This window comes from Sander lucioperca, chromosome 4 (genome assembly GCF_008315115.2).
Source record: "Sander lucioperca isolate FBNREF2018 chromosome 4, SLUC_FBN_1.2, whole genome shotgun sequence".
NCBI classification, from domain to species: Eukaryota; Metazoa; Chordata; class Actinopteri; order Perciformes; family Percidae; genus Sander; species Sander lucioperca.
Window position 1 is genome coordinate 11033582 of NC_050176.1, and position 10511 is coordinate 11044092.

The 10511-nt window shown below is 40.5% G+C and overlaps 2 protein-coding genes across 3 annotated transcripts; one reads left to right on the forward strand and one right to left on the reverse strand.

The window, feature by feature from the left end:
- Positions 1-1631: 1631 nt before the first annotated feature.
- Positions 1632-3971, reverse strand: tmem186 (transmembrane protein 186). The gene is made up of 2 exons (XM_031289517.2): positions 3753-3971; positions 1632-2726 (listed from the first exon to the last, which is right to left on the reverse strand). The coding sequence occupies exons 1-2, from the start codon at positions 3753-3755 to the stop codon at positions 2067-2069; spliced, it is 663 nt and encodes a 220-aa protein (XP_031145377.1). The 5' UTR covers positions 3756-3971; the 3' UTR covers positions 1632-2066.
- Positions 3972-4123: 152 nt separating this feature from the next.
- On the forward strand, positions 4124-9509 carry gde1 (glycerophosphodiester phosphodiesterase 1). Of its 2 annotated transcripts, XM_036000423.1 has the most exons (7): positions 4124-4345; positions 4438-4705; positions 5428-5603; positions 6800-6905; positions 7327-7419; positions 8005-8216; positions 8392-8601. In XM_036000423.1, the coding sequence occupies exons 2-7, from the start codon at positions 4454-4456 to the stop codon at positions 8537-8539; spliced, it is 987 nt and encodes a 328-aa protein (XP_035856316.1). In that variant the 5' UTR covers positions 4124-4345; positions 4438-4453; the 3' UTR covers positions 8540-8601. The 2 variants fall into 2 exon arrangements, with proteins under 2 accessions (XP_035856316.1, XP_031145329.1); XM_031289469.2 differs by having other exon boundaries at positions 4143-4705; positions 8392-9509.
- Positions 9510-10511: the final 1002 nt, after the last annotated feature.

A 10511-nucleotide genomic window follows, 5' to 3' on the forward strand; every position in this document is an offset into this window, starting at 1 on the left:
CTAAGATTTGAACCAAGCCAACATTAATCCAATGAATGAATGATTTACTATGAATACTTTTACCCTGAGCCTTTTGATTATTAAAAACAAGAGGAAATCCTTCACAGACAGGAAGGTTTCCCTTTTGTGTAATAAATATCCAAAATATTGTGGCAAAAACAATCTGATGTGGTAAACAATGTAGGGGAACAAACGGCTGCATGATAGATGTGCAATTACCAGGATCTGGCATGGCTGGACAGTTGATCATAGCAGCGTCATGTAAACCCAAGGGAGCTATGGCCTTAGTTTAGCACTTACAGGGTGTGATACAAGCATGATGGTATCCAGGTTGCGTTGTGATAAATGCCTCTTTGGGAAAACACAAGCGGTCAGACATACTTAAGAGTATTACACATTTGTTCTAAAAAGCTGCATACACCTTCCTATATATTGTTAATGACTAATGAGTCAGAGAAAAGCAGCCAAAATCTTTATAAACACAGGAAATTGTATTGAATATAAAAGCAAAATCACTCGGGCAGGAAAGGAGTCGAGGTCAATGCAATATTGTTGATCATAGGAAGCTCGTCTTGGTTATTAACAATGACAAAAACAAACAGAGGTGGGTCTGTAGTTGGCCGTTTTGGAGCAGGACAGCAACAAGTAGAAGTGGGGTTTTCCTACAGTGGAGCAGGGCTCTCCAGGGCCCTTCAAGACATAAAAGAAGCCCTCTGGGCAGCCAGAATCTCTTTCAATACACAGAGGTTTTTGCAGAGGGAAAAAACTCCAATCTAGGACCTTTGTTCCTTTGTTCATGTTCTCAAGTGTTCTTTTGGGAGCACATAGGTGAACTGAGGGTGTTCTATATCTAGGGTGTGACTGCAACCACACAATAAGATCCAGATCAATCCCTATCTGCTTGACGTTTCAGGCTGAGTAGATGTATAGATTACCAGAACAGAGTAATACAAACAGCGAGTCATAGGAAGACAAACCATTCAAAATATGACATGTTAGTAAACCATACAGTTCCCATGCATTGTCAGTTGGTGCCAGAGCAGGATGTGTGTTTATTGCATCCGTGCGAATGTCGTGATATAACTTAAAGTGGTAATAAATGATGAGGGTTAACAGTTATAGATGGAAGTGGTTGCTGCAGATATTGTTACTCCACATAATATTCATATATCAGGCAAAGGGAGCAAAACAGCTACTGGCTGGATAATAATCACCAGTGCAACTTATAAAATGAGCGAATAGCCCACTGCTCCATCTGCATTGATGCTACTGACACTCTGCCCAGCTGCAAAATAAAATTGTATGAGCATTACATGGAGTCTAGTGACATCTGGCGGTCAAACCAATAGACTACAGTCCAGAGTGTGGTGATGAGTGGGGGAAAAATTTAGCTCCAGGCAGATCAGTAGTTTTTGTTTTTCTTAAACCAATGAAAGAATAAACGGAAATGCCATTTCTGTCTTGAACTGAAGAATAAAGAAACACATGAATGAAGACACATGACCCGTGCTCTGCTTCATTTCTTACCTTGAAATATATTTTAGTAAAAGGAATGCCACTGTACTTCTGTCATTCATTGTTTTAAGAGGCAACACGACTATTTCTGCTTGGAAAACAATAGGACAACCTCATTTGTACCGAGAAGACTGTGATTTTATTGAACTTTTTTCTGCTTCACACATTACGACACTAGTTACCAGACAGACGTAATCTGAGTACTCATAACATATTACTGCCAACAATGGTCACTTAGCACGTTTTCTACTCTGAAGGCCAGAGTCCTGTAAAGGGCCGGCTAATATACATCCCTACTTTTCAATCCCAAGCTTCACTAAACAAATAATTAGCTCGTTATTCACGGTGGACACATCAGCCCGATAACAGCAAACATATTTTAGTCACAGATTATATCAGAGACAGTCTTCCATTGTAAGGCCTAATCTTATTTTTCACAGAGAACTAAATCTTCTCATGATAACAAGTTATATTTTGAACATAAGAATTAGAAGAATTCACAATGCCGGTCCCCAATACATATACATTTTGAACAAACAAAACTACTATATTTATGTTCCAAACACCTTCTCAAAACCCTGTTTGTCCACCACGCGTCCAAAATTAATGGAGAAATACAATGTCTCTGGAGAGCTGTATCTCTTTAGTTTCAATATCGTCTCGTTTACAGAGTCTCCTGTATCCCCAATGGTCATAACATCTGACACAGGCAGGTAGATGTCATGGCGCCTGCCCCAGAAAGTGAGGTGGGACACTTTGAGCGTGGTCTGGTACGGGTCCAGGTACATCATCCCCACAACCCTCCTGAAGAAGTGACTGGCAGTGTACAGCATGACACCAGCGAACAGCGCTATCCCTGTTGTGTAGCTGACAAGAAAGAAGGGGATGTCTCCTTGGAAGTAGAGGAAGTACACTGGGGGCAAGATGACCACGGTGATTGCAGTTTGGAGCAGTTTGAGCCTGGACAACGCTCTGAGGAGCTTAATGTGTGGCAGGTTGTAAATCATGGTGTACTTCTGTGTGGACAAGTCAGAGTACCTGACCAGGGCTGTGGTTTTAGGTATAAGGGGTCCATGGAAGCTCTGCTGGATGGGTGTGTGACCTAGTGAATGAGGGTGCACACCATCGGGTATCCGACCTGTAAGTAGACACGATCCTCTAGTACAGGACAGGATGTGGGAGGTTAACCTGCGCAGCAGCACTGACCTGATCTGTAATAAAACAACAGATACGTGTGACACTTCACTAGAGCCAAAACAATGTGCATTAATGAATTGGTCGATCGAAATGTATCTGGAAAAACTTCATTGTTAATTGTTGTCATTTTTTAAGCAAAAATGCATTACATCCCAGGTTTCAGTATGTCAAATATGAACATTTGCTGTTTTTCTTAATCTTCTATGACAGTAAACTAGGGATGAAAATCCAATATCACAATATTTTTGACCAAATACCTCGATATTGATATTGCGACGATATTGTAGGGTTGACAATGAGATTTGTGATAAATAATCATCACTAATGTTAACTAAGTGGGTAAAGGCAAATAAAGAAGAGTTAGAACAGTCTGGTAAGGTCAGAAAATTACATAACTTAACTGTAATGTAGCTTGTAAAACCAGGAAAAGACTAAACTTTTGTCATATTACTCTTTTTTAAAAAAAAAAAAAAAAAAAAAAATATTTTCTGACTTTTTTTGAAGAACAGCTGATTAAGCAAAAAAAATATCAGCAGATGAATTAATAGTGAAAGTAAGTTAAAACTTCACACTTAGTTATACAAAGTAATGCAATATAGCAACAAAATGTACATAAATAGCAGGACTATTGGATTGGGTTGCATTACATGTATACAGATGTTCCTGTTATTTTGTTATTGTTGTTATTTTATACACCCTATGTATAATAAGCATCATCATGGCTGCAGTTGCACTTTGTGTGATGCTGTTGTGTAACAGTTTTTCAATTCAGGTTCAGTACCCTCCTTGCAGCCAGTTGAATAAAAAAGTATGAGCAATTTAAATGAGCAATAAAGCATATGCACACAGCAGACAGAACTAACAAAGAACAACTAGTGTGGGAGCATAACCAGAGTTGAACAAATTAGATAAACACTCTGAGCTGTCAAAGTCAAAGCAGCAGTTAGCTTCTAGGCGAAAATTGAACATCCACATTATTTTCTCGTGTCTTGCAAAACATTGAAAGCAACATAAAGAGTTTGAGAGAGAAAGAGACTCACCATGATTGACGACCGGCTAAATAGAAAACAAAGAAACACGAATCTCTTTTTTTAGAAATAAGAGACATGCCAAAGGCAACACTTTAAGAAATGACGTACCCACTCTGACCCGGATATACTCACCAACCGTGTTTTGTGTTTATGTTTTGTTTGCTCGTGTGTGCCCCCTTGCGGGAAAGTCATAAATTGTCACTTTAGAAACATTTAAAATCTCACCTGAACCTAAACCTACATTTTTTTTATTCAAATCACACAAATAAGAGTACAGTGTGATATAATATATATTCTACAAAATAACTCAAGACATTAGTGTTATCTATCTTTGATTTATTGTACAGGTAAAATATTCTGATTCTGATCCACACACTCCATACCAGTTGGTGGCGGTTATGCACCAAATCGTTGTTTGCCAACCGCCAATACATCTCATGGAAGAAGAAAAATGAAGAACTGAAAATAGACAGCTTGTTGTTTCTCGTCAACTGTAAAACCAGTTACAGGTTTTTATCTTTTAAGTGTTTTATTGAGCGGTTTAAGTAGCTAATGTTGCGACTTAGCTAGCTTGAGGGAGAATGACCTTATCTCAGATAAGGCGTCTGAAGAAAGTAAACTTAGAACGGGTAGCTAACGTTAGCTAACGTTAAACTAACAGGCGGCGGCGCTTTTGCTGACGTTAGCAGGTTAACGTTACCAGGACAACAATGCTGCAGATGGGAGATGAAGTCACCCTGTACTCGGTCGTCTTCGTGGTCGTCCTGCTGGGGACCCGGAGCCCGATTTGGACAACCGTCCTCACCGCCTCCCTATACCTCTTTCTGGCCATGTTCCGGTTCCCCCAGGTACCGACCAGCCGAGCCCGGCAGGTGCTGCACCCAGCCAAGGGCGTGTCGGTGGTCGCTCACCGGGGCGGTGGGCACGACGCACCGGAGAACACGATAGTCGCCATTCGGGAGGTGAGAGGAGAGGGAGGGGGTTTGAGGGCTAGAGTTAAAATCCCAGGCTGGGATGGGACAGCGTGTGTTACCAATGGTAAAAACGAGCACACCTCGTACCATATCTTCATCCCTGACTGAATTTTAAAATATTGCCAATTTGCCATTATAGCTCTGTAAGATGGCAGGCAGTAACATTTGTACTATGAATGGGGAAGAAAATATCAGGGGGATCAGGATTTACCCCACCATCAGGACATAATGTCCCATTTAACAACTGGTGACCAACATTGTTTCATCAGAATTCAGCAGCCCTACAGATGCATTATAGCTGCATACATTATCCACACTGCTTTTCATTCAACTGTTGTATCCATAGCAGGCAAGTAGTGTATGTGACGTGTTTCACATAGCCTCTATGGTCTGACCTTATTTTTAAGGCCTCTGAAATTACTTTCAAATAATGTGTACTGAACACGTGTCTATGCTCTCCAGTGAAAAACTACATAATGGATGTTATTTTTTAATTGTTCCTTGTTCCTTATAGGACCGCATACACCAGTATAAACCCAGTATATCTATATATGTTTAATATAAAGTCAAAGTCTGTGAGGTTAAAGCTAGGGTTTAGTCTGAGTTTTAACTTTTTAAATTAAGATTTTGACAGATTTCTGGCCATGACCAGAAGAAGAAGAAGAACCCTTCTGAAATATTTGGCTTTAAACCCATCTGTCCTGCTTTAGGCCAGTAAGAATGGGGCGACAGGCGTGGAGTTGGACCTGGAATTCTCAGCAGACGGCGTTCCAATATTGATGCACGATGAGACTGTGGACCGGACCACTAACGGTTCGGGACCACTCAGTCAGATGACACTGTCCGATTTGGGGAGACTGGATGCAGCTGCTAAACATCGACTCAAGTAAGAAATGGGTGCATAGGTAGGTCACCTGGTAGAGTGTGCACCTCTTGTACATAGGCGTAGCCCATCGACGCAGCGGCCCCAGGTTCAATTCCAACCTGTGGCCCTTTGCTGCATGTCATTCCCCATCTCTCTCCCCCTCATGTCTAAGCTGTCCTATCAAATAAAGGCCTAAAATCTCAAGAAATAATGAAGGACATAGCTAGGAATGCATATACAGTACAATCATGCAGACAGATGGGCAGACATTGAACATTTTCTTTTTAGGGATTTGTTTTGCAGCTGATGCTTTCGATTTAGGATGACACAGGTTTTTAGAGTGTGCATGTACAGTTGAAACGCCGCTCAAATAAGAGGCTCTATGCAATATCAGAGGTGTGCTGTCTGTAAATACATGTAAGACAAATAACCCACAGGTTTCTAAACGCAAATGCAAAACAGTCTCTTTAACTTACACTTTCAGAATGGCAATTAGTTTTACAGCAAAGCATAAAATACATGAAAAAACATAGACATACAGTACAGTAAGGGGGAGCCGTCCTGAATACAAGTGGGCTAGAAGTCCAACAACAGTAGACCTTATCACCTGACAAATGATAATATGGATATCACAGGACATTTTACATGGGATGAGAAATCTTTGTAATTTGTCTTAAAAATTACAGGAGGGAGGATATTTTGTTACCTCAAGAAAGTGAGGTTCCATGAGTCATGCGTAGCACCGAAGCATGATGTAATATTATGACAATAACGATACCAGAGTAATAAACTACACATAACTATAAGCTTTATAGATGTTGGCTACTGTAGACAATTTACTTAATGCTCCTAAGTTATGTAAATACTTTTACTATTTAATGACACAGGAGCATGAAGTCTGTACAAATGTTTTACATGTATGATTTGTAATATTATTACATAGGGGCCCTTGTAGTTATTATATTACCCAGCCTTAAAGATGAAACATGTGTCCTATCTAGATATAGTGTCAGACAGATGCTAGGAGCCTTTACATAGAGATTCATGAACATTATCACATGCATTTTATCATAATCCAGGCATGGAAAAGTTAGGTGTATCTCTGATCAAAGTTGAGTGTAATGTGTCCTCTGTAAACAGTAAATTAGTTTTAAAAAAAGCATGATATGCACGTGAGCCTGAGATCGCACTTAAACATTTGTGTCCTTCATCACCAGGGACAAGTTTGCTGGAGAGAAGATCCCAACTCTTGACGAGGCGGTGGAGGAATGTATCAAGCTGCAGCTCACCATCTATTTTGATGTCAAAGGTCATCCAGATGAGGTGCAACCAACAAAACTAACAAACAAAACAAGAGTTAATGATGTGCAATCTGTCTGTCATACTTGTTGATTTAATTGATTTGTACCTAGTCAATCAGCATTGCATGATGAAGAGAACATGTTATTGTGAATATGATGGTCCAAAGCTAGCTTTTACTGTGCCCCTAGTCCATCGGAGTACTTTCCAATACTCAGCACATTTTTCGATGAGTAAGAAATGCAGAGCTGCAGTTGTCGTCGTTGTCTTAGGCCGTAAAATTCTTGAGTTTCACAGCAGTGCATCTACACATACACAGCTGCTAGTTACCACCAAATGGTTGGACAGGAACACACACAATGATTTTAAGCCTCACATACACACACACACAACTCTTAACAGTTGACTGTCCTACAATAACCACGTGTTTCTCCTCTCCTCCCAGGCAGCTGCAGCCCTCAAAGAATTGTATAAAAAACATCCAGTCCTCTACAACAGCAGCATTGTCTGCTCTTTCGAGCCCAGAGTTATCTACAAGGTAAGAGGGCTCTTTGAAGTTTGTTGGAAGTGAGTGTTTGGTAGTATACTGTACCTGAACAAAGTCAGATTTGCGGTGTTTGACTGTCAAACTGCTGTGGAACAAAAGGGGACAGTTATTAAATGAGACTGTGGACATTTTAATTGGGGAACCAGCCTGCACACATTGCTGCAAACAAGTCCAAATGAAATGGTTTGTTCTGGTCCAATCCCTCCCATGTTGCCTGCATAAACACTATATTATAGCAGGGCTCAAACACTTTGATCAAAAGCAAAATTTCCATGTTTTCAGTGATTGAGCAAAAAAACGTAAATTACATATATATTTTATACAGTTGGTATAAACATGTTTATCGTGTTATAACCATATTTAAAAAAAGAGAGAGAAAAAGTATTTGGAACAGAACAGGCTGGCGTTTTGTGTCACTTTTCTCTCCCAACTGTCTCATAGTTAACATACTGGTACTGATTAAATAAGCAAAAATATTGGCTTACATCCCTGTCTTGTATTGCATTGTCGTTGTATCTATCACATTGCTAACATTCACCATTATTTAATCTATGTCTCGGATCCACTCTGGCCCAGATGAGGCAGAGCGACCCAGAAGTGGTCACAGCGTTGACCCACCGGCCATGGAGCCTGAGTCGGTTAGGAGATGGCACCCCGCGTTTCTCATCGCTATGGAAACACAATTGGATGACACTAATGGACATGGTGTTTGACTGGGCGCACCATCACATGCTGTGGAAGCTGTGTGGCATCTCAGCCTTCCTTATCCAGAAGAACTTTGTCTCAGTGTGAGTTGAGACCATACAGTCATATTCTCTCATCATAAGAAGACACTAATTTTTTTGGATCACAGGGTGTTTGCTTAACAAACTGAAATTCCTGTTTGGAACCGCTCAGGAAGAACATTACTAATTACTTAAATAAGAGTAACTGAATAACTGTGTTTGCGTGTGCTGTCTGCAGGGACTATGTGCAGTACTGGGCCCAGAGGGGGGTGGAAGTGGTAGCCTGGACAGTCAACACAAAAGTGGAGAAAGAGTACTACCAGGAGCTGCTGCAAGTCAACTACATCACAGACAGCCTTGTGGAAGACTGTGAACCCCATTACTGAGACACACGTGAACCCAGCACAGGATGTGTTCCCACATATAGTCATTAAAAAGATCAAATCCATATGAAAGGCCTTTTCACTGTCTACTTGTCACCCACAATGTGGCCTCAGGTAAGAGAACACATGCCACTCTTATTCCCATGCACTATGCATTATTGTGAATGTGTGTACGATTATTTGAGGCAGTCAAACTGATCAGACTGGTTGCCATATTTAATAACAAGAGGCATGACATGCCATTTCTAGACATTTTGGCAATAAGTGTTTATAATAGACCTTAATCAAATGTACTGTATTCACCAACTCAGGACTGCAGTTATGTTTGTTTTCTTTATAATTGTGTCTGTCTTACTGTCTTACAAGACCTACAATATATGTATATTGTATCATACTGTCTGCTTTTTACTCAGTAAAGGTGATTAGGTCTGGCATAAACCACCTAGAAAGGATTTTGGTCACTCATAAAAAAACTAATATGAATACGGTAAACATTTTATATATTTGACAAACGTGCATATGGAACTGAAATGTAGAGTAGAATAAGATAAGATGGATACAGATACAGTGCATCAGGTGCTAATGTATTGTTCTTTAGGTTCTGAAAAGAAGCTATGGCTGCTCGAAGTACAGTCCACCGAATCAACTAATAACATGAAATAAACTAATAACACTAACAATGTCTCTGTTGCATTTAGGTGTGGAAGCCAGTGAGCCAGCATCTGCAATATCAGATGAACTGGACTGGAAAACCTAAATAAAATGCAGCCATTGTTGTTAATTACTGGTATCTGTGTTTGACCAAAGGTAAATTCAACATCAGAAAGGTTTTCAGACTCGACAGTGCTCTGAAATATATAGATAAGACCGCTAGATTCATTCAATTTATAAACTCTTTGACTCAGATATTAACCTCATCTGCATTTGGTCTTTGTTTAATTTAATCTAAGCAGAGTTAACAATTTAAGAATCATTGAAAATGATTTTGAAAGGAAAAAGTAGAAGGCTTATTTCACTGTTAGTCTTAAAAGCGGAAAGAATCAAATCATGAAGATTTGATTTTATATAATTGAATATGTTTTGTGGTGATGCAGAGTAGGCGGTAGAGTGGACATACTGTATGTGTAAAATGCTGTGGGTTGGGCGTCCGGGTAGCTCAGTTGGTTGAACTCGCGCCCATAACTAGAGGTTTACTCCTCAACGCAGCGGCCGCAGGTTCGACTCCGACCTGCGGCCCTTTGCTGCATGTCGTTCCCTCTCTCCCCTTTCTGTCTTCAGCTGTCCTGTCAAAATAAAGGCCTAAAATGCCAAAAAATAAATAAATGCTGGGGGTCACCAAATGGGTCCTTAAAGACCAGTTGTTTCAGCTGACATTCTGCAGCTATGCAGGACTGAAATTCAGGCCTGTTGCCAGGGGGTTCAAAGTGTACAGTTGACCAAGGTCCAGGGGCAGTCCATGCAAAGGTCTATGGTGTTGGAGAGCGTGGAGGAGGGGCCCAATTTGGAAAATTGTGTCCCACTGTCTATAATTTCTGACGGTGGGACACTAAAACTAATTCTGTTAGGAGCATTCATAACGTGTCAGAAATCCAGACACTTCTGTGACACTTCTGACCTGTGCTGTTAATTCAGTTTTGTTCATCTTAATTGTCAGAGTGTCAAGTGCTAAGCCTATGTAGTGTGGGCTGTTGATGATTAGCCTCGTGGCCTGGAGTCTCAGGTGATTGACCCAGATAGTACAGATGAATGGGGGGTGAGTGGGAGATGTAGTGTTGAATATCACCCTGGATAAGCCTGTCTGAGCTGCTTCTTGTCCCGGCTGATCTTCAGTTACTAAACACGGACTGTCAGCTCACATCGTGGACTCACTCAGGTGATTTTCACTTGAAAGACAAAGGTTGCCTGTGAAAAAAAGAATACTTTTATTATAAGTTGTTGTGTCACACCATGCATGCTGTCAGTCTTTAGAAATATA

Bases quoted from the DNA above. Each gene is read 5' to 3' on its own strand.
- gde1 (XM_036000423.1), top strand. From the start codon at position 4,454: ATGCTGCAGATGGGAGATGAAGTCACCCTGTACTCGGTCGTCTTCGTG. The intron at 7,420-8,004 runs GTAAGAGGGCTC...ACTCTGGCCCAG, and splicing joins AGCCCAGAGTTATCTACAAG to ATGAGGCAGAGCGACCCAGA. The intron at 8,217-8,391 runs GTGAGTTGAGAC...TGCTGTCTGCAG, and splicing joins CAGAAGAACTTTGTCTCAGT to GGACTATGTGCAGTACTGGG.